The sequence below is a fragment of the Symphalangus syndactylus genome, chromosome 18 (genome assembly GCF_028878055.3).
Source record: "Symphalangus syndactylus isolate Jambi chromosome 18, NHGRI_mSymSyn1-v2.1_pri, whole genome shotgun sequence".
Taxonomy (NCBI): Eukaryota; Metazoa; Chordata; class Mammalia; order Primates; family Hylobatidae; genus Symphalangus; species Symphalangus syndactylus.
In genome coordinates this window covers 14,343,508-14,368,056 of record NC_072440.2, presented here as the reverse complement: position 1 = coordinate 14,368,056, position 24,549 = coordinate 14,343,508, and the positions used below count along the sequence as shown (strand labels likewise).

General features: G+C 37.9%; 1 protein-coding gene across 4 annotated transcripts in view; it reads right to left on the bottom strand.

Annotated features, from left to right (window-relative positions):
* The window catches only part of SMC1B (structural maintenance of chromosomes 1B), a 67,998-nt gene that overhangs the window by 30,386 nt on the left and 13,063 nt on the right, over positions 1–24,549 (bottom strand). For 3 of the 4 annotated variants that reach the window (XM_055254116.2, XM_055254119.1, XM_063622893.1), the window contains exons 6-12: positions 23,067–23,325; positions 20,354–20,494; positions 18,694–18,776; positions 17,645–17,852; positions 13,709–13,894; positions 10,902–11,081; positions 7,365–7,511 (exon numbers count right to left, since the gene is read on the bottom strand). In XM_055254116.2, the coding sequence (XP_055110091.1) occupies positions 7,365–7,511; positions 10,902–11,081; positions 13,709–13,894; positions 17,645–17,852; positions 18,694–18,776; positions 20,354–20,494; positions 23,067–23,325 (1,204 nt within the window). The remainder of the gene's footprint in view (positions 1–7,364; positions 7,512–10,901; positions 11,082–13,708; positions 13,895–17,644; positions 17,853–18,693; positions 18,777–20,353; positions 20,495–23,066; positions 23,326–24,549) is intronic. The other variant, XM_055254118.1, reaches the window with a different exon arrangement.

Here is a 24,549-nt window from a genome sequence, read left to right as displayed (position 1 = left end):
CTATAACCTAACTTCCTCCCAAAGTTAGTTTGGCCTAGGCCCAGGAATGAACAAGGACAACCTGGAGGTTAGAAGTGAGGCAGAGTCAGTTAAGTCAGATGTTTTTCACTGCCTCAGTTATAATTTTGCAATGGTGGTTCCATAACTTTAAATGATGACTATTGCAGTTTTCATAAATAATCTAGGTAAATGATTAAAATAATTAGGCAAATGTGATGGGATAAATACTTGTAGACAAACTCATAATTTGGAATCTAAAGTTATATTAAATAATAGATATTTCATTATTTGGGTATTTCCCAATAAAAATATATTGTAGGAAAACATTCTAAAAAAAAGGGTGTCCATTTCAAAAAGGTGAACAATTTTTGTCTAATTCAAAGCTTATTTAAAGGTTATGTATAAAACAAGATAAAAGGAACCAGAAAATAAGAGAGAAGTAAAGAAAGTTATAAAAACAAAGAGGGTTTTTTTTCTGGTAAGAAAGCTTAAAGAGAAATAATTTTATATGAGAAAGAATCTTGTATAGTAAATTTAGTCCTAGAATAAAATGACTGGTTGTTTAAGAAAAAGGGATGTTCAGGACAAACCAGAAAGTTCAAGCATATCATGAGTAGTCTGTGTACGTCACAATAAAAGGATTTATAGAAAAAAAAAACAAAAAACTTTTAGATGATCAAGTTGTCTCTAATTAAAGGGAAATTATAATGGTCTTTCTAGAGATTGGGCTTGATGTAAAAAAATTATTCTTGCAACATGTGTACAAATAATCAGGCCCAGTATAATACAGCAATTCAGTACTACCATGACTTGTCTTTAGTAAAAATGGAAAACTGGAGAGAGAAAAATTATGTTTCAAAAACTAGTACACCTGTTGTTAGATTCTAGTTTCGCCTAATGTTTTTGAATTTTTACAGTTTGGACTAAATTCTAATTTTTCTTGGTTACAAGTCTTCAAAATAATGTTTTCAATTTTTTTTCCTTCTTTTTTTCCCATTTGCCCTAATTTGGAGTCGCTGAAAACTAAACTGTGCTTTTCGTAAAGCCCTACGAACTGGGCTTGGTGGCTCATGCTTGTAATCCCAGCACTTTGGGAGGCCAAGTCAGTTACTCGGCAGGCTGAGGCAGGAGAATTGCTTGAACCTGGGAGGCAGAGGTTGCAGTGAGCCAAGATCACTCACTGTACTCTAGCCTGGGCAACAGAGTGAGACTTTGTCTCAAAAAAAAAAAAATTTCTTTGTATAACTTTTGTTATTTTGTGGGTATTCTAATTTCTGTTATTTTTATTTATTTTTAAATAGAGATGGGATCTTACCATGTTGTCCAGGCTGGTCTCAAACTCCTGGGCTCAAGTGATCCTCCTGCCTTGACTTCCCAAAGTGCTGGGATTACAGGCAAAAGCCACCACGCCTGGCCAGTTGTTCTAATTGCTTTCCTTTTTTTTTTTTTTTTTTTGAGACAGGGTCTCCTTCTGTCACCCAGGCTGAAGTACAGTGGCAATGATCACTGCTCACTGCAGCCTTGACCTCCCAGACTTAAGTGATCCTCCTGCCAAGTAGCTGGGACTACAAGTGCATGCCACCACTCCTGGCTAATTTTTTAATTTTTAGTAGAGAAGAGGTCTCACTATGTTGCCCAGTCTGTGGTTCCTCTATTTTTTTTTTAAAGTGACTAATAAGTTCCCTTATATTTTTCTTTCTTCTTTAGTAATGTAGACATTTTCCTCTTGATGTAGCTTTTACTGTGTCTCAAAGATAATGGTAGGAAGTATATTTCTATTCATCATTTTTGAAATATTTTGTAATTTGCCTCTGGATTACTTCCTTAATCCCAAAACTATCTACAAGTACACTTCTTAATTTCTATAGAAACAAATATTATTTTGGTCATTATTTCTTATTTCATTAAATTATGATCTAGGTGACCTATAAAAAGCTCTACCTTTAAAAAACTTTGAGGTTTCCATTGTGGCCGAGCATATGATCAATTTTCATAAATGTTTAATGGATATTTTTAACAGTATCTCACATTTATTGAGCACTTACTGTTCTATGCAATTTACATTTATTAAACAACTTAATCCTCTTAATGCTACGAAATAGATGTTATTATTATCCCCATTATACTGATGAGGAAACTAAAGCATAAAAGCGTGTAACTTACTCAGAAGTCACTCTGCTGAAATGTTCCACTATATTTTTATTTTTATTAAGAAGTAGTTTCGGCCGGGCACGGTGGCTCACGCTTGTAATCCCAGCACTTTGGGAGGCCGAGGCGGGCGGATCACGAGGTCAGGAGATCGAGACCACGGTGAAACCCCGTCTCTACTAAAAAATACAAAAAAATTAGCCGGGCTTGGTGGCGGGCGCCTGTAGTCCCAGCTACTCGGAGAGGCTGAGGCAGGAGAATGGTGTGAACCCGGGAGGCGGAGCTTGCAGTGAGCCGAGATTGCGCCACTGCACTCCAGCCTGGGCGACAGGGCGAGACTCCGTCTCAAAAAAAAAAAAAAAAAAAAAAAAAAGTAGTTTCAAGCCTTCTTTTCCCTAATTCAACCAAACTAAACACTTAACCTTTCCTTCTAAGAGTGATTTTCCAACTCCTGAGTTATCTTTTCCATTCTATTAAAAAAAATTAGTCTCACTCTAAATATTAATATTTAGGTGCTATGTGCTGCAAACAGATTTATAATGGAAATCTTTGTCTTATGTTACATATAATCTTCTTTATTCAATTAAATTATAAGTACTTACTGAAAGCTTACTACACATAAGGATTTTTAACCTTAAAGTTCATATTGTCTGATTTTATTACTTTTGTTTTCTTTTTGTTTGCATTTGTCAGGTAAGCATCCCATTATTTTTCAACATTCAGGTTTTTTTCTTTTTTCTTTTCTTTCTTTTTTTTTTTTTTTTTGAGACAGGCTTGCCTTGTTGTCCAGGCTGGAATGAAGCGGCATGATCTTGGCTCGCTGCAACCTCTGCCTCCCAGTTCAAGCGATTCTCCTGCCTCAGCCTCCTGAGTAGCTGGGACTGCAGGTGCGTGCCACCAAGCCCAGCTAATTTTTCTATTTTTAGTAGAGACAGGGTTTCACTATGTTGGCCAGGCTGGTCTCGATCACTTGAACCCCTGGCCTCAACTGATCCACCCACCTTGGCCTCCCAAAGTGTTGGCATTACAGGCGTGAGCCACCATGCCCAGCCTCAACATTCAGTTTTAAAATGACTTCTTGTAAATAACACTCACTTTTTAAATCTATGAGTCTTGATCTTTTAATGAGAGACTTAAATCTACTCACGTTTACTGTAATCACTGACATACAAAAATTTCATTTCTTCCATCTTACTTTTGTTTTATTCTTTTCACTCATTTTTATTGGTTTTCTATTTGTCCCTGTGTTAGCTTGGTATACTTTTTAACACTCTAGTCCCTCCTGTCCCCCTGCACCCAATATACATACGGTCTTTAGAATATTCTAACTTCCTCTCCTCACAGATGAGACTTTTGGAACACATTGACCTTTCTCTCCACTTCTAATTCCTTGACTTTGCTGAGTTAGTTTAGCACTATTCGTTTATTATAATTAGGTCTATTCTAATTCATGTGTTGCTTAGAGTACTTTCCTTTTTCTTTTTACCTTTTTTTTTTTTCTTTGAGACAGATTATTGCTCTGGAGTGAATTCTTGGCTGGAGTGCAGTGGCGCAATCTGGGCTCCCTGCAACCTCCACCTCCTGGGTGCAAGCGAGTCTCTTGCCCCAGCTTCCCAAGTAGCTGGGTTCACAGGTTCAGGCCACCACATCCAGCTAATTTTTGTATTTTTAGTAGAGACAGGGTTTCACCATGCTGGCCAGGCTGGACTTAAACTCCTTCGTGGCCTCAAGTGATCCACCAGCCTCAGCCTCCCAAAATGCTGGGATTACAGGTATGAGCTATTGCTCCCAGCCACTTAAGAGTACTTTCTCTAGTATTTTTGTCACATGGAGTATGTGGATGACAATCTGAATTTGCTTATTGGCAGATCCTCGAAAGGTAAATAATATCTTGGTTGTAGTCCTCTTCCTTTTAGCTATTATTCCATAGTCCCATCCAGTTTTGCAGTCTGATACGAGCTTTTTTTTTGTTTAAACGTATAAGGAATTTTTCTTGAAGGGCAGGTAGTTTAGCATTGCTTCTATAACCTATAGGTTAAGGAGTTACACCCAGATCGGTGTTATTGTGGGCCCTTTCTCACCAAACGTACATGAAACTCTGTGTGTCCTTTCAACTGGTCAAAGTTGATCCTTAGAGTAATTTTCTTGTTTTTAATTTAATTTTCTCTTTCTCTGTGTTCTTTTCCTCCTTTCAAGAATTTATTAGTCTCACATCAAGTTTCCTGAGTCTATCTACTAAGTCTCTATTTTCCTCATACTTCATCTTTGTAATTTTGTTACCCTAATTGAGATGCTTCTTCCACTTAAGTCTGCCAGGTTACAAATTTGGTTCTCAGCAATGACATGCTTTCCTTCAATTCATCTACTACATTTTACAGTTAAGAAATATGTTTTTGGCCAGAGCTGGTGGCTTATACCTATAGTTCCAGCACTCTGGGAAGCCAAAGTGGGGGGACTGCTTAAGGCCAGGAGTTCAAGACCAGCCTGGTCAATATAACAAGGCCCTGTCGCTACAAAAAATTAAAAAAAAAACAAAAATTAGCAGGGCCTGGTGGTACACCCCTGTAGTCCCAGCTACTTGGGTGGCTGAGGTGGAAGGATCCCTTGAACCCAGGAGTTCAAGGTTACACTGAGCTATGATGGCACCACTGCCCTCTAGCCTGGGTGATGGAGCAAGGACTGTCTCTTTAAACAAACAAACAAACAAACAAAAGAAGTACTTTTTTTTTTTTTTTTTGAGATGGAGTTTCGTCCTGTTGGCCAGGCTGGTCTCGAACTCCTGACCTCAGGTGATCCTGAGGCCTTGGCCTCCCAAAATGCTGTGATTACAGGCGTGAGCTACCATGCCTGGCCAGAAGTACGTTTTTTAGTCCTAGAAAATCTTTTTGTGCGTTGGGGATTGGCAGGGAGGATGACACTATACTAAATTTCCTTAATGCTCCGTTACTTTTTTTGTTCAAGTTATTGCCTGGCTCCTAGAACACCTCAGATACGTTTATGTATTTCTTTGCCCACTGAGGATCATGTCTGAGTATTAAAGTACCCTAAATCATAGCACCCCACAAGGATTTTCTATACCTGAGGGTCAGTAATTACAAGAGAAGACTGTCAGTACCACCCTGACACACAGACCACCCTGAGGCAGAGGAAAAGATACCTCTCTGGTATCCCTGGACTCTTCCAAACTCAGGAATAGGGAGGCCACAAACTTCCTGCTAAGCTCATATTTAGCTTCATGGGGTTCAAGAAGACCAGGCATCCTCACATGGGACAAATGTTTAACTTACCCCCAGATTCCGCTATGTCCTGATTCTTACCCAAGCACTCTTCACATCAAAAGAGACGAAGCCCTATATCAGCTTTTCCCAGCAGCCTCCCTCAGAACCCAACACATCATTCCCACCTAGCTACCACCTGGTTCAGGTTGTGACACACAGATAGAACCTTAGCATGGACATGGATGGGAAGCAAGATTCACTTTAAGTTGGCATCTTCCCAGAACTTTCTCTGTGCCTAAGCCTAAATTTGTTAAAATCTTTAAAAGCTGAATATTTCTATACCTTAGATTAAAACATAAAATGTAGTCTTATGCTTCAGAAAAAGATGAAAATTAGTCAAGTAACCTTGCCAAAATATATGCTTGAATCAACCAAGGAAGAAAACTAAATAGAAACAATAAATAAACAATCTGACAGCATTCTATATTGATTTAGCATCTGTAAAATTTGGCTTCAATAAATAAGGGAATTACAATATTCAACAAATGATACTTTTGTAAAATGCTAAGTCAGTTGGTAAAAATAAAGCTGGATCCCCAGTCATCAAAATAAATTCCAGATGAATAAAAAATATAAATGTTAAAAACACAAAAGCACTAGAAGGATTATTGAACTTCTTTTGTGATCTTCAGAAAGAATTTGGTCTTTCTAAGCATAACACATCCTAAAATCCAGAAGTTATAAAAGATTAAATTTGGCTATATAAAGATTAAAAACGCACGTATGACAAAAAGAACAAAGTCAATGCGAAAGAGATACTCGGCAATTAAAAAGGAATAAACTTTTGATACATACAACATGAATCTCAAAAATACTAAGCTAAGTGAAGAAAACATAACACAAAAGACTACTGACTGTATGAATCCTTTATATGAAAGTCTAGAAGAGGAAAAACTATAATGACAGAAAGTAGATTGGGTTGTGAGGCCCCAAGGGGTCCAGAAGAGGGGACTGAGTAAAAGGAACCTAAAGGAATTTTGGGGGGTGAAGAAAATGTTCTACATCATGAGTGCAGTGATGGTTACGTGACTACATACATTTGTCAAAACTTACTAAATTATACTTACAATGGGTGACTGTTATTGTATATAAATTATATTCCAACTGAAGCTGACTAAAAAGTCAAATGAAAAAATGTTTACAACACACGACTAAGGACTAATTTACTTAATACAAATAATTCTTAAAATAGTAATGAAATAAGAAACAATGTACTAGAAAAATGTGCAGAGAAAATAAGCAGTTCACAGAAGGAAAAATTACAGAGGACCATTAAATTCATGAGGAAATGCCCAACCTCAGTTATACTTTAAGAAATGCCTATCAGGCCGGGCACAGTGGCTCACGACTGTAATCCCAGCACTTTGGGAGGCCAAGGCAGGCGGATCACCTGAGGTCAGGAGTTCAAGACCAGCCTGACCAACATGGAGAAACCCCATCTCTACTAAAAATACAAAATTAGCTGGGCATGGTGGCACATGCCTGTAATCCCAGCTACTCAGGAGGCTGACGCAGGAGAATCACTTGAACCCGGGAGGTGGAGGTTGTGGTGAGCCAAGATTGTGCCATGGCACTCCAGCCTGGGCAACAAGAGCGAAACTCTGTCTCAAAACAAACAAACAAACAAACAAAAACTTGCTGCAAACACTATTTATAGCAACAGTCTATCATAAAACAAAGAAAATAGGAAAAATAATACATACACTTGCACACACAAAGAAAATTTCTGGAAGCTATGTATCAAACTGTGTTTAGTAAATACCACTGAGATATACGGAAGAGAGTAAGGGAAAGATTTTTATTTTTTATTTTTATTTCATTCTGCATTATTTGAACTCTTAAACTATAGAATTGGCACTGTTATTATAAAAAACCCACCTAGTTGAAAAACACAATTATTATACTTAGTATATTACAACTTTTATGGCATGGATTTACCTTTAGCTCATGGATTTTCTGGCTTCGTCTGTCTCTTAGATTCTTTAACTCTTTCTCATCCCAGCATCTAGCCTTGTATTTTAAGTCACTTGACCCTCCAGAGATCACTCCAGATTTTAAAAATAATGTTCCATCAAGAGCTACTGTCTGTAAAATTAAAAATATTTTGCCCTGGAGAAATGTACATAAAGATACAAATAAAGACATAATGTGGCAATTTTTAAAGCTAAGAATAAAACATATGAGAAAAGCCACTTACTGAACTTTACTAATAAAATATCTAGTTTATGAAGAGACCCCAAACAATAAACAAACCACAAATATAAAACCCATTTTACTAAGGCCCAAAGCAATTCTAGGCAATAAATTATTGATTTAGTCTTATATCAATATCTGGGTTGGTTCCAATTTTTCCTATTATACACAATGGTTCAGTGAATAAAGCTTGTACACACATCATTTCATACACATGTAAGCTAATCTACATGCTAAGTTCCTCAAAGGTACAAGTGAGAGAACTGCCCTTCACAGAACTGGTATAAATTTAGGTTCCCACAGCAGTGAACAGAAGAGTCTCTTTCCCCATAAAGTGTTACTAAACATTTTGATGTTGGTCAATCTGACAGGTGAAAATAGTACCTCAGTGTAATTTTAATGGGTATTTCCCATACGAGTGAGGTTGCATTTTCATGTTTAAGAATTATTATATTTCCTTTTATGAAAACAAGTTTGTTCATATCCTTGCCCATTTTCCCACTATGTTATTGTTCTTTTCCATAGTGATTTGTAAGAACATCTGCTCTTTACTATGAGCTACAAATATTTTCCCCAGTTTGCCATTTTTCTTTTGATTTTTCTTATGGTAGTCTTTGCCATGTAGAAACTCTTTGTTAGGTGAATTCATTCATCTTTTATAGCTTTTGGGTTTTTTGTCATATTGGAAAAGCCTTCCTGTCTCTGAGATTAAGAAAAAATTTCCCAGGCCAGGAGTGGTGGCTCATGCCTGTAACCCCGGCACTTTGGGAGGCCAAGGCAGGCAGATCACTTGAGGTCAGGAGTTTGAGACGAGCCTGGCCAACATGGTGAAACCTCATCTCTACTGAAAATACAAAAATTAGCCAGGTGTGGTGGTGGGCACCTGTAATCCCAGCTACTCGGGAGGCTGAGGCACGAGAATCGCTTGAACCTGGGAGGCAGAGGTTGCAGTAAGCAGAGATCGCACCACCGCACTCCAGCCTGGGTGACAGAGCAAGACTCCATTTCAAAAAAAGAAAAGAAAAGAAAAGAAAAAATTTCCCATGGTTTCTCTTAGAAATTTTAAGGTTTTACTTTTTAAATTAACATTTCTAATTCATCTGGAATTTATCCTGATACAAGGAATGAGTTTGGATTAACTATATTTTATTCCAGGTGGTAACCAGCAAAGTGGTACCCCACACTTTATTCACTATTGTTTAATATGTGCAATTTTGGAAAAAATAATCTTTTCACAAATTTTCCAGCTACTTACTGACATTTTTCTGGGTCTGTTTTTTGCTTCACCATATTAAAAGGGCACAGTATAAATAGATCTTTCTATAACATATATGTTTTAGAGTAACAACCAACCAGTCTATAGGAGAAGAAAATAAATAATTGTATCTCTGGTTAAGTGGAACAGATAGAATAATTATATTTATGTAAAGAGATTCAGGATTTTTAAATTTTGGTAAATAAATTTTTTAAATATGTTAAAACTGAGTTGTCACTAAAATATGGTGCCCAAACTATAGCTAGCAGAATTGATGTAATTCATATTTGTAGTTTACAGATACTGTATGTAGTTTATACATACTATAGTTTATAAGTAAACAAGTAAACCAAAATATTTAATACTACTTGCAATGTTTGACTAAAGAAAATTCTATAACATGGTATCAAGTATATAGAAAACCAAAAGCACAAATTGCAGATGATTCACCAGATGATTTCTGTGAAAATGTGACATCTATCCAATTGTTTGATCCAATCTAAAACACAGAGAAAATTCTTTCAAAGTTTCTGAGATATAATTAAGACACAAATAAGATACATCTGATTAAAATTTTGAAATACTGATAAAAATAAGATACAACCTAAAGGGGTAAAGATGTTATTGTGAACAAGATAGAAACCATAAATATTTTTTATATGAAGAAATAAGCAATCATATCTTCATGTGACTTCTTTGACTATACAAATCTTCAAATATCAACTCTATGAAATATACAAATATACAAAAGTCAATGTTAGTGCAGTTAATTAGGCAGCAAAATAAGAAAAATACTTAATAACTTACTACCCTAGCTTAAATTTAACATGTGGAACTCAATGACAGTGATTACATTATGCTTAAGATTATTGATCAGAAACACCAAAATGTATGAAAAATTAATCATGTTAGATAAGTCAATAAATTTAACACTGGAAATCTTCATGTCTCATTAAGAAGTGCCTGCTTTTTGTTAATTTGCAATTCTGGACATTCTAGATTAAATGTGTTAATTGACTAGTAAGTAATAAAATTACTACCAGTTTTTGAGAGCTTTTTGCCAGGCACTATAATAGCATTTTTCATGTTATTACTTAATTTAATTCTCATAACCCTATAAAATAGGTAATATTATTTCCCCAATTTTAGATGAGAAAACTAAAACTAGAGGTTTAGAAACTTCCCTAAAGTCACATAATTAGTTACTAAGTAGCATCACTGGTCTTACTTTATAGCTTATACCCTTAAGCATTATGTTGTACGTCATCATAAATGTAGTTTTTAAAAAAAAAAACGTAGTTTTTTAAAAAAAAAAGTAGTTTTTTAAAAAAAAAAAGTAGTGTTTTAAAAAAACTTAGTGTTTGTTTTCAAAAAAAAGTAGTGTTTTAAAAAAAAAACGTAGTGTTTTAAAAAAAAACTACGTTAGATTATTTGAGTTTAACATTGCTCAACTAAATACAAATATAACTAAATACTCTCTATTCAACTGAGAGTAAAATAGTACTTATTTTTAAGACCAAAATTATTCCCTCAAGATACTTGTATTTAGTAATCTCATTTCAATTGTGTTTTCTAGAAATTCAAATATGTTAAACCTTGAATATGCAAAAGGACAGTTAGTATCTCCACTAAAGTATGGAAGAATTAACCCACATTGTAAAATAAATACCCAAAATCTTTCCTGGTATTCAAAACCACAGGTACCATATCCAGGGTCCATATAAGGTTCAAAACAACAACAATAACAACAACAACAACTAACTGCTTTAGGATATTATTAAAATAAATCTAATTTCCAAAATTATAATTTATGATGTTGAGAAATGCTATAAGAGTTTTTTTTCTAAATTCAACAGAACTTTATAAAAACCACTGAAGCCATAACCACCTTAGGTTCTATGTTGGTTCTCTTTAGAAAAAAGAACATATAAAATGCATATGTAAATATTTGTGTGTGTTTGTATATGTTAGTCTTATAAATACTACTTCAACTTATCCAAAGGTGTGATCCAAGCCTCTTTTCTTACTTTCTGTCTTTCAGGTCCACCGAATGCAATATGCCTTGCTTCTTCCACAGTCTCACAAACAAGACCATTTCCACACACAAACTGAATTACTTTCTTCAGCTGAGGAAACTGAGTTTTTATGACATCAATCACCATTTTACAGCCTTTAAGCTCCCTTAATCTTTCATTGATTGGCTTGATCTAAAGGGTTTTAAAATATTTAACATGTTACATACACTGAAATAAAAACCAAACGTTCATTATATTCTTTCTCACAAAACATATATACGCATGGCAGCAAAAGTTCAACAGTATGTACCCAGCCAGGCGTGATGCTCACGCCTGTAATCCCAGAATTTTGGGAGGCCGAGGTGGGCAGATCACTTGAGGTCAGGAGTTCGAGACCAGCTGGCCAACATGGTGAAACCCTGCCTCTACTAAAAATACAGAAAAATTAGCCAGGCATGGTGGCACATGCCTGTAATCCCACCTACTCAGGAGGCTGAGGCAGGAGACTCGCCTGAACTTGGGAGACGGTAGTTGTAGTGAGCTGAGATTGCGCTACTGCACTCCAGCCTAGGTGACAGAGTGAGACTCCGTCTCCAAAACAAAACAAAACAAAACAAAACAACAGTATGTAATTACATATCATAAAAGATTGATAAGAACATGATGAAGTACATCCCATCATTGGTTTGGGTAATATTTTTTAAAAACAAAAACTTCATCAAAAGCCAGAAGATGTAATTTCCAGTTTCAACTCTGTCACTAACTAGTCATAGGAAGTGTTCCACAAAACACTTTCAAAATCATAAAATCTAGTGAAAAATAATGCCCATTTTAGATATGTGTCAAGAGAGCAGCAAAACACTATGAAATTTAAAAAACCACTTTTGGGCCAGGCATGTAGCTTACGCCTATAATCCCAGCACTTTGGGAGGCTGAGGCAGGTGGATCACCTGAGGTCAGGAGTTCAAGACCAGCCTGGCCAATATGGTGAAACCCTGTCTCTACTAAAAACACAAAAATTAACCGGGTGTGGTGGCAGGCACCTGTAATCCCAGCTACTCAGGAGGCTGAGGCAGGAGAATTGCTTGAACCCAGGAGGCGGAGGTTGCAGTGAGCCGGGATCACGCCATTGCACTCCAGCCTGGGTAACAAAAAAAAAAAAAACCCACAAACAAAACACTTTCGACTTAAATGATCAGGAAAGCCTTCAGACCTTCTTAGTCATGACTTTTAGGTTGGGTTTACAACAGATCACAAAGTGCCTGCAATGTATTACCAAAACCCAGCAAGTACGATCTCACTTTTTAATAAAACAAAACAAAACAAAGCAGAAAACTTATATACAACCAAAATGTGTTGTGTGTATGCGTGTGTGTATATACACTTGGGAATATGTAGTTATATAAATTGAGTGTATGGAAGCAATCTAAAGTAGTTACTATTAAGGAATCAGGCATTATGAAGGGGTAGGAGTATTCCCTTTATATTTGATACACTTCTGTGTAAGATTTTTTAAAAAACAAGTTTGTCTTGAAAAAAACCTCAAGTGAGAAATAAAACAGGATTGTAACAGGCAGATGAGATGGGGTAAAGGTTTTAGTGAGCAGAAGGTAACAACAGTGTGGAAGTACAAAAGGGAGGTCTGGACCATGAGTAACACCAGCCAGCATTTGCTGAGCCCCTCCTCTGTGCAGGTCCTATGGCAGGTGCTTTATATGTAACAATTCCTTGTAGTAATCCAATAAGGTAAGAATTAATTCTTCCATTTCCACACATGGAAAACTGATGCTCAGAAAAATTAAGAATAGGACAGGCGTGGTGGCTCACGCCTGTAATCCCAGCACTTTGGGAGGCCGAGGCCGGCGGATCACCTGAGTCAGGAATTTGAGACCAGCCTGACCAACGTGGAGAAACCCCGTCTCTACTAAAAATACAAAAAAAAAAAAAAAAAAAAAATCAGCCGGGCGTGGTGGCACATACCTGTAATCCCAGCTACTTGGGAGGCTGAGGCAGGAGAATTGCTTGAACCTGGGAGGCGGAGGCTGCAGTGAACCAAGATCACGCCACTGCACTCCAGACTGGGTGAAAGAGCAAGACTCCGCCTCAAAAAAAAAAAAAAGAAAAAAAGAAAAAAAAAGAAAAATTAAGAATATATTAGTAAGAGCTAATTAGAAGTAGGGCTGAGATTCAAACTCAGAGCAGTCCAGCTCTAAGGCATGTGCTCTTAACTATTATGCAGACTGCCTGCAATTCAGGGTCTTGACTGGTGAACCAAAGAGAACATTTTCTTGAGTAGTCAATGAAAAATCACTGAAGGATATCAATCATGATATGACAGAGTTCCTGCTTCATGAATTTAGACTCAGGATATGTTAAGGTATCTCAATACATACCTCAAGGCTCAAAATTTAGCCTTTTCCACAAAGAGCTAACACACTGGATCAAATATTTACAATTGAGGCTGAGTTGGCATTTCCAACAGACCATACGTCTTATCCATTTCCTATACTTTGCTATATAGGACAGAATATATTGCTGGCTAATAGGTAGAGTGGTGCACTGCTAGTGCAATGAAATCAAAGGTAGAATTCTGTAAAAACTAGATAGGGAAGAAATGATATGACGTCAAGAAAGAGAGTAGCCACTTGATATTATTCTTTGCTTGCCCATATATTTAACACCAGTCATTTAAATGATTGCCTAACTGGCATCCAAGCTACAATTTTTCTCTATCATTATCATAGTTTTAGGCGATAAGATCATTCTTTATAAGACAAGATTTTTATCACTATAAATACCAGGCATTACAAAGTTCTTACATCAAGGTAATCTAGAGCGAGGAATGTCTCAGGTTCAGCTCTTTCCTCCTTCAGAAATCGAATACAATCTTTTGCTACCTTTTCAGAGGCTACAACAATGGCAGTGATGTACCGGCCAAAAACCTTAGTAACAGCCAGCTGGTATTTCTTATGAATAGGATGACATAGGTCAAGTAGTCTTCCAAACTTAGCAGGTTTCAAAAAAGGAGAGAAAAACAGATATATTAGAGTGAAATATATAATTCATTGTTTTCTAATGTAGCAAAGTAGTGCAGACAAAAACTAATTTTATAAAATTACATACATCATAATTAATAGAGTTTTATTCAAATAGACCTAAGCTTCATTATGCAATGTCCATCTAGCTGTGTAACACTTCATTTAAAAAAAGAGTAACAAAGAGGGACTAGCCTTACCAAAATATTAAAATATTTTCTAAAACTACACAATTAAATAATATTCATTTATTCCCTTATCTATTAAACAAGAATCTATAAGGGACCTACTATTGCAGGTACTGAGCTAGATACTGGATAAAACATTAATGAACAAAGCAGATACTTTCTGACCTCACAGAATTTTCAGTCTAGTGAGGAAGACATAATCAATAATCACATGTACGTACAAAATGGAGCTAGACACTGACAGAGACTGAGAATATTTAACAGGGACCAGGTCGGCATAAGAAGTCTAGGAAGGATTTCCAGCTGGGTGTGGTGGCTCACGCCTGTAATCCCAGCACTTTGGGAAGCTGAGGCGGGCAGATCATGGGGTCAAGAGATCGAGACCATCCTGGTTAACATGGTGAAACCTTGTCTCTACTAAAAATACAAAAATTATTGGGCGTGGTGGCACACGCCTGCAGTTCCAGCTGCTCGGGAGGCTGAGGCAGGAGAATCACTTGAACTTGGGAGGCAGAGGTTGCAGTGAGCCGAGATCACGCCACTGCACTCCAGCCTGGCAACAGAGCAAGACTCCATCTAAAAAAAAAAAAAAAAAAAAAAAAAAAGTCTAGGAAGGATTTCCACGAAGTGTTACTTGACCTGAGACCTGAAGAATGGTCAAGAATTAATTAGACTAAAGTTCAAAAACTTTACTAGAAAATCTTTGAATGTCAAACATCGTGTATCAGCAGTCTCTAGAATATCTCAAGGTTTAATTTTGTATCTTTGGGCTTTTTCCTCCGTTTGTTAGGTTCTACTTCAAGAATACCATTTTCCTATGATAAACCATCACTGTCTTTGCTGTTTAAATATCTTTGACTTTTTCTTCTCCATTAATTTGTGATTATCTCAAGCCTTTCTTCAGGGTCAATAATTTGATTTTCAGCTGTGTAATCCATTATTTGCTACCTTTTTTTTTTTTTTTTAAAGAGATGAGGTCTTGCTATGTTGCCCAGGCTGGTCTCAAACTCAAGTATTCTCTTGCCTCAGCCTCCGAGTGGCTGAAACTATAGGCGCACACCATCACGCCTGGCAGCTACTTCTAATTTATTAGTATTTCTTGCTATTAATGCTTCTAATTTGTTATTTTGTCTATGTTATTTATTACTTACATGCTAACTATAATTATTCAGTAATAATGCCTATTCTTGATTTGTTTTCACAGCTTACATTTTCCTTTTTATCTTATTGTTTTACCTCATATTTGAATCTAGTTTTATAAATTCAAGTTCTCATTAAATTGCCCATAGTGCAAAACATTTACGGGGATTTTGTTCTGTAACCTTCTAGACTGGGCTCTTTGACTTCTAAATGTTTTTAAATAGTTTCTTTCTCTTTGTTGTTATTATATGTACCTATAGCTGCCACAGTGATTCTTTTCACTTTGCTTATGTTTAACGTGAGTAGCTCTGTTCAGATCTTTGATTTGCTATGGTGGATAACTTTCTTAATTCCCTTTCTCACAGAAGTGAGACAATTACCTCCTCTGAGCAACAGTTGATAGAATAAGTATTTCCTATTCTGTTTACTTTCTTGTAAGGGATTGGATGGTAGGGGCAAGTGAGAACTCGCCTAAGACTTTTAAAGAACACACTTCATTTAAGTACCTGAATGCTCTCTCATTTGAGTTTTTAATTAATATCCCATACCAAGGTTCTTCTACCTTGAGGGAGGAGGACAAATCCCATCTTGAAGAGAGGCCTTCAAAATGGCCTCTCAATTTTAAAGCACTAGTAAGTGAGAACTTGGGTCTTCACTTCCATTAGAGAGCATATGAGCTTCACATTCCCCAATTCACCAGTGTTTTTTTGTTTTTGTTTTTTTGAAAGAGTCTCACTCTGTCACCCAGGCTGGAGCGCAGTGGTGCAATCTCGGCTCACTGCAACCTCTGCCTCCCGGGTTCAAGCAATTCTCCTGCCTCAGCCTCCCAAGTAGCTGGGATTACAGGCATGCACCACCACGGCCGGCTAAATTTTTTGTATTTTTAGTAGAGACAGTGTTTCACCGTGTTGGCCAGGCTGGTCTCAAACTCCTGACTTCAAGTGATCCATTCACTTCGGCCTCCCAAAGCGCTGGGATTATAAGCACCCAGTTCACCAGTTTTTAAATCTCTCTCCAGTTAGAAGAGGAAAAGGAAACACATACATGTGAGTTTGCTCCTTGCTAGATCAAGGAATACTAGGTGAGAATTCTCAGGAATTAGTCAATTTATCAGTTCAGCTTCTGTGGAGTTGAGAAAAAGCAGTGCTATACTTCAATACTTTTTTTTTTTAATCCCAGATTATCACCATTTTCTAAAGTTTATGGCATCAGGTCGATTTTTTTTTTTAACTAGTGTGTGTGTGTGTGTGTGTGTGTGTATGTGTTTCACTAGTTTTTGTCACTTGGATAGGAATTGGGGGATCCAGATTTTGTGACCTAAACTTACTCCTCCATCATTATCCAGAAGTCAAAACCAACATTTAAAAGTCAGAAAGTCAAAACAGATGCTATAAAGGAGATGAAGATGGGTGGCCAGAGACATAGGAGGAAAACCATGAAAGTGTGGATATGGAGGCCAATGGTAGATGTTTCCTTTTTTTTGGAGACAGAGTCTCACTCTGTCGCCTAGGCTGGGTGCAATGGTGTGATCTCAGCTCACTGCAAACTCTGCCTTCCGGGTTCAAGCGATTCTCCTACCTCACCCTCCCGAGGAGCTGGTATTACAGGTGCCTGCCACAATGTGTGGCTACTTTTTGCATTTTTAGTAGAGACGGGGTTTTACCATGTTGGCCAGGCTGGTCTCAAACTCCTGATCTCAGGTAATCCACCAGCCTCAGCCCCCTAGAGTGCTAGGATTATAGACGTGAGACACTGCCCTAGCCGGTAGGTGTTTCAAAATAGAGCAGTGGTTACCAGTCTCAAATGCAGAAAACAGGCCATATCATAAAATAAGGATTGCACAGTATACACTGATGTTAGTGACAAGCGGGTCAGATGCCACCCCGATACAAAAGGAAATAATCTTGTGACGCTGGCACCCCAAGCAAGTGATACTGTATTCTGGCTAATGAAATACACTACCAATACCGGATGCACAGTCAAACTTAGAGAATAAAAATATGCCAATGATGTCTGCTGAAAAAATATTTCAAAAACAAATAAAATCATGAAAAACATGAGGTTTGAGGCTATGTGTCTGGGGGGCTCAGACTACTTCACAGCATCCAAGTCCTTTTGGGGATACTGGCCACAATTTGAACTTTCTGAGTACTATGTTCATGTCACGCTTCTCTCCAATAATTACATATCTACAGCTACTACTGGAAGTTTTACCCTAATTATTTACTATTACATTTTAAATATAAAGAGTCAAACACAAAACTTAAAGATGTCTGAAATAATATTGCTTTGTAATTATGGTAATATTTCTAATCCCAAATGAGAAGATACTGTTGAAAGCAAACAGGAAAGCTTAGTTTTTTTGTTTAAATTAACTATTCATTCTCATTACCACAGAATCTGGGTACAGTCTTTTAAGGTGTTCCAGAACCTCTGCTCTCTTTTGCTGACGTTTTCCCTCATGGGTATCAATCCCAGCATTCTGCAATTCACTTCTAATAAGATTCAATTCTTCATTAACTTCAGACATTCTTGATTTTGTTTTTTCAATTTCATTCACTAGGGTTTCCTCTTGCTGTTTTTTCTCTTTCAAGCAATCCCTACAAAATAACAACAAATTATATAGCAAAATGACAAACCAAAATTTAGGAATTACCAGATACAACATACTCTTGTCTGGCATTGCAGGGGAATAGAGCAGTGCTCTATCAATTTTTAAAGGGTAAAAAATGCAATAACCCTGACACCAAACATGGGCAAAAAAGATTTTGCTCATTCTTTGTTGATTTGAAAAATGTGGCTAGGCCAGGTGGCTCACTCCTGTAATCCCAGTACTTTGAGAGGCTGAGTGGGTGGCTGGCTTGAGTCCAGGAATTTGAGACCAGCCTGGCAACATGGCAAAACCCTGTCTCTACAAAATGCAAAAAAAAATTAGCCAGGTGTGGTGGCACACACCTGTAGTACCAGCTATTCAGGGGGCTGAGGCAGGTGGATCACTTGAGCCCAAGGGGTGCAGGTTGCAGTAAGCCATGATCATGCAACTGCACTCCAGTCTGGGCGAGAGTGAGACCCTGTCTCAAAAAAAAAAAAAGAAAGAAATACATAAATAAGAGAGCTGCAAGGGGTGTGATGGCTCACACCTGTAATCCTAGCACTTTGGAAGTCCAAGGAGGGTGGATTTCTTGAGTCCAGGAGTTCAAGATCAGTCTGGGCAACAGGATGAAACCCCATCTTTACCAGAAATAGAAAAAATTAGCTGGGTGTGGTGGCATGCGCCTGTAGTCTCAGCTACAAGCTGAGGTAGGAGAGTCATGTGAGCCCCAGAAGTTGAGGCTACAGTGAGCCATGATTGTGCCCCTGCACTCTGGCCTGGGCAATGGGAGTGAGACCCTCTTTCAAAAAATAAAATTGCTGCAAGAAATTTTTTTTTACTCTACCTACATGCATGTCTTTGTATACTCCTCTAACTTCTCTATTCGTTTTTTATGATCTTCTATTTGTTCTTTTATTTGTTTTAGATTTCCCTAAAAGAGGAAATGAAATCTAAAATCAATTACAGCAATTCCAAACCAACAAACTTACATGCCTAGAACTTACTATAATATTATAAGCTGTTATAAAATTGAAAGATATCAAATATAATTATATGAAAACACTTATCAGAGCAAATTACAGATCAGGGTTCAACTCCTGACTCTTTGCCATTTGCTAGATATTTGATCTCTAGCCATTTCTCTCTGTAACTTCAAACTTCAAAGAGATTATTTTCAAATATCTATATAGTTCTTACCCCTTAACTAATTTACTCAACAAATATATTAGGTTGGTGCAAAAGTACTGCAATTACTTTTGCAACAACCTAAATATATTCACTGGCTACCACGTGATAGGAACTAGAGGTACAGAAATAAGCAGGAACGAGTCCCTGCCCTCAAAGAACTAATGTCTGGTAGGAGAGACAGACAATTAAATAAGTAATTATAGTAGAGTGGTTTTGTGTTATATTAATATAGGAACCTATAGGGCAACTAATAGCCTTGTGGATGAGGATTTCAGGAAAGTTTTGTTCTATTCACTTTATCATTAAATCCAACTGGAGACTACTACAAGTCTTCTCCATCTGTCTGCAACTACATGTGTTCTTCTTATTGTTTTTTTGTATTCAAAAGACAACAGCAATTCAACCAACACTTACTGACATCTACTAAGTGCAAGGTTTACAATGGACACAATTAGAATCCTGCCTTTAATAAGCTTCCAGTCCAGTAGAGAGGTACCAATTAATTTTAATTTTTATGCGATCTGACAAAAGCCCTTAGATACAGATAAAAAATTGGCTGGGCACGGTGGCTCAGGCCTGTAATCCCAGCACTTTGCAAGGCTGAGGAGGACGGATCACCTGAGGTCAGGAGTTCAAGACCAGCCTGACCAACACGGAGAAACCCTGTCTCTACTAAAAATACAAAATTAGCCAAGCATGGTGGCACATGCCTGTAATCCCAGCTACTCAGGAGGCTGAGACAGGAGAATTGCCTAAACCTGGGAGGCGGAGGTTGTAGTGAGCCGAGACCGTGTCATTGCACTCTAGTCTGGGCAACAAGACCGAAACTCTGTATCAAATAATAATAGGTAGTTATACGAGGAGGAAATTATTTTTGGCTTTTTTAGGAGCTGGGATATAAAGAAAAGGAGGGCCAGGGAAGGCTTTGCAGTGTTGGTAACTCTAGATTTTAACATGTAAAGATGAATAGGTTATTCCAAAAAGAAATTAGCATGCAGAAAGGCAAAAATGTCCAATGTGTATTTTCATAAATCGGTGTATAATTTTATATCAATTATACCATTATACAAATGTTTTAAAAGTAATTCCTGCTATGTTACCACCTTTGTTTTTCTCCTTGCACAAAATGCCTCTTCTACTCACAGAACTATCATAGATTATGCCTTTTATATATGTATCTTCATCTGCCAAATCATGAAATAAATGAAATGAGGCAGTATAGTGTTAAGGTTAAGGAGATTCATTCTGGAGACAGGTACAAAAAGGAAATAAAACTTCATTAAGAATGATTCTAAATCATTACTGTACAACCCAAGATACCTGAACTTCTCCATGCCTCCTCTTTTCAAATGCCAGTCTTTCTTCGTCTGTCTTCTGTTCCCACTGCAGTTTTTCCAGTTGTTGAGTCATTGTAGCTACTTTCTTTCTTACTTGTTCCTTAAGTTCTTTATAACGATCCAGCTGCATAAACAGTATTGAAAAATTGCTAATTCACCTTAAGAAGCATGAGAGCAAATTCTTTGTATGAAATCCTGTACTAGAAGATAATTAATCTTCCCAAAAGCTTGCTTTATATAAATTAAATCATAATCGACCACCTTCCCCAGGTAAAATAATGTGAGCATGAAAGCTTCCTTTAAAAAAGCTGTTTATTATTTATTTATTTGTATTTGAAACTTATTTATTTATTTTTATTTTGCCCAGGCTGGAGTACAGTGGCACAATCACGGCTCACTGCAGCTTTGGCCTCCTGGGCTCAAGTGTTTATCTTATTATTCATAAGGTAATCATTTTTTCCTCTCATAAACACTTAAAGATACTCGTGGCTTTGAGGAGACATGATCACTTAATTGACAAGAAGGAAACTGATTACTTAAGGTGCTTTAAAATGTTCAGTGATGAATTAATCTCTAACTTATTATACAAGATTTAATTATAATAAATCAGTAGATGGCAAAAACATGTAATTGACAACCACATTTTTATCATTTATCTCTTTTATCAATTTTATGATACTCTTATATCACAATTATATACCAAAATAATTATGACTATATAAGTAGAAAAAATATATCATTTTCTCTGGATTCTCCTTTCTCTTTTAAGATTTTTGGACAGATACCTTAGTATAGAGGTTTTCGCTGCTCTATTTTAAACAGTCTTTTAGGCCAGGCACAGTGGATCAGGCCTGTAATCCCAGCACTTTGGGAAGCCGAGGCAAGAGGATCACTTGAGCCCAGGAGTTTGAAATCAGCCTAGGCAACACAGTGTGACCTCATCTCTACAAAAAATTTAAAAATGAGACAGGTGTGGTAGCATGCACCTGTAGACAGGAGGATCGATTGAGCCCAGGAGTGACACTGTAGTGAACTACGATTGACAGCAGCAGGAGGCAGACAAATCCTAGACAGACAGGGTGGGTCCCTCATGAAAACTGACCTTCAAGCCAAAGACAGTTTAAAGCCTAGCTACGAGTGCTGGGTAAATCCACAGACAAGATTGAGAACCTCTCTTGCTGTTTGGTGTGCTTACCTGTGATTGATCCCTACCCTTCACCTATTTTACATACATCTACCCTTCCCTAATTGGTTTTTCACATTGTTGTACCCATTTTAGGGTAGTGCCTTTGTTTTAGCCTTTTTTTGCATACTCACAAACCAATCAGCACACATTCCCCCATTCTGAGTCCATAAAAGCCCCAGACCCAGCTACACTGGGGGAGAAACCACCTGACTTCAGGTAGTGGATGACCTCTTGCATCCCCTCTCTGCTGAGCTATTTCATAGCTCAATAAAATTCTTCTTTGCCTTCCTCACTCTTTGATTGCCAGTGTAGCCTTTCTTCTTAGACGCAGGACAAGAACTCAGGACCCACTGAATGTGGGTACACAGAAGGCTGAAACACTGTGGCCCTCTGCCCTCTGCTGGCAGAGGGCAGCTGCCCCACATGACAGGAAGCAGTGGTGGGGCCGAGCAAGCCCCGGAGCTGAGGGCCAGAGTGGGTCAAGAGGCTGACAGAGCTGTTAACACGCCTTTGGACGTGCATCCTTCGGGCTGCAGACAGGACTAAAGAGCTGATTAGCACACTGTAACACCCCCTCTGGGGCTTCGGGGTCATGAGCACCCTTGCCTGGGTGCCACTGTGTTCCCCTCATCTGGGCACCAGAGCCCACAGTGGAAGTGGTTTGTGACACACCTGGTCCAGCTCCAACACCACATGGAGCCTGCTTCTGTGCCAGTACTTGGAACAGCTGGCTGGAAACTAAACTTGCTCGCTCACACACCGTCTTCTGCTGGGGAATGAGTGAGCAGTCGTGGCAGCTGTGGCAGCTGTGGGATTCGTGCCAGAGTGCAGGCCAGGTGCGGCCTGGCAGGCTGAGTGGACAGGGTGTCTCCTGCAGTGAACGTGGGACCAAGCAAGGCCTGGGAAAGGGCGTCACCAACTGAGGGTCTCTGGCTGACAAAGTGACTGAGAAAAGTCCTGCATCAGCCAGGCATAGTGGCTCACGCCTGTAATCCCCACACTTTGGGAGGCCAAGGCAGGTGGATCACCTGAGGTCGGGAGTTTGAGACCAGCCTGACCAACATGGAGAAACCCCATCTCTACTAAAAATACAAAATTAGCCAGGCATGGTGGCGCATGCCTGTAATCCCAGCTACTCAGGAGGCTGAGGCAGGAGAATTGCTTGAACCCAGAAGGTGGAGGTTGCGGTGAGCCAAGACCACACCATTACACTCCAACCTGGGCAATAAGAGCGAAACTCCATCTCAAAAACAAACAAAAAAAATCCTGCATCATGATTATGCCACTGCACTCCAGCCTGAGTGACAGAGCAAGACCCTATCTCTACAAAATTAAAATTAAAAATAAATAAATTTAGTTCTGTATACACACTGAAAAATTTAAATCCCCACAATTTACATTGAGGATAATCTCTTAAAATATCAGCGAGGTCATCTTTTAAATTTTTTTCTAATTCAAAGAAGCTGAAATAATAGAAACATAAAATTTCCCCTAAGTTGACCTTTTTTACCTGACTGGCTTCCAGTTCAATGTCTCGCTTTTTATGTAACATTTCTTCCTCAATCTGCTTTTCAAAACTTCTCCATGCAGCATCTAAATCAGCCAGCTCTGTCTCCAGGGCTTTTATATCATCTTCCTGTTTAGAACATTGTTTTTCGCTGTCTTTTATTGATTTCTTAGCCACATCTAATTTCTTAAGGTGGTGAGAAGTGTTTTCTTTGGCTTTAATGTACTGAGGCCTCTTCTGATTTAAAAGGGTTTCAACTGACCTGAAAAGGGAAAAATGTTTGCTTTAAAGAAAATTTCATTTCTTTAATATATAAAGGGAAGAAGTTGTTTTGATCAAACCACTTTAAAAAAGAACTCCTAAAAATCAACTTTCAGAGACTGTAAGCAGATCAACGGCTGCCAAAGGTTGAGCAAGGTCAGGGGGAGGGTTGAATAAAGCACATGGTCACTTTTGAGAGTGGTACTGTAGTGGTAGACACTTGACACTATGAATTTGCCAAAACCTATATTACTTTACAGCACCAAGAATGAACCTTAATGTAAGCAAATTAAAAAAGAATGACTCAGGAGGCTAAGGGATCCTAGATGGAGTGTAGAATGCAATAAAAAATCTAACTTTATTACAAATGTAGAAACAGTCCTACTGAATGGGTGGAAGGAAAACATGCTGACCTAATTCTAGAAATGAGTGGAGTCTGTAAGACTAAAAACAAAAGAATCGTACATAAGTACTATACTATAGTTACAAAGATGCTTTCCATGGGAGTATGGGTTAACAATTCTGACACTATCACATGTGATTACTGGAATTGCACAATTAAGCAAATGGATGGCAGATGGTAGAAGCCAGATTTCCCATTGTTGAAGTGGGAGGTTACAGATAAGCAAGAGAAGGCTAGAATGATTAATATGGTAATGGCTTAGAATTGGGAGACATCAATATGAACTCATGTTTAGCTTAATATAGATGGTCACATATGAAAATATTTATAGCTATGTGTATAAATAGTATACACAGGTATTTCCTAGTTCCAACAGCTGAGAAAGCCTAGAAGCAAGGACACTCCAGTAGCAACAAACACACCCACCGCCTAGATGTTGGTTCCTAATACTATTCTCCAATAAAAGGAACCAGGGCTCCTTGGAGAGCCTGGGGCAGGCTCATACAAGCTGGGGCAAGCTGATGCTTGGACTGGCTCATACAAGATGACACTAGAAGATACTTATCTTCTAGAAAGTAAGGAAGAGCTCCAAAAAAAATCACAATAATGAGAATATTTCAAAGGGACACAGGAGCCAACTCAAAGAGTTCTCAGTGGCCACACCAGGAACAATCTAAGCAACAAAATCAACAATGTAATATTGGATTATAACTCTAAATGTAAAATATCCATAAATCTATACTGATGTAAACAAATAACAATTTAATTTTAAAATAATTAAGTAGAGACAAATCTGTGCAGAATTCCAAATAAATCATGTAG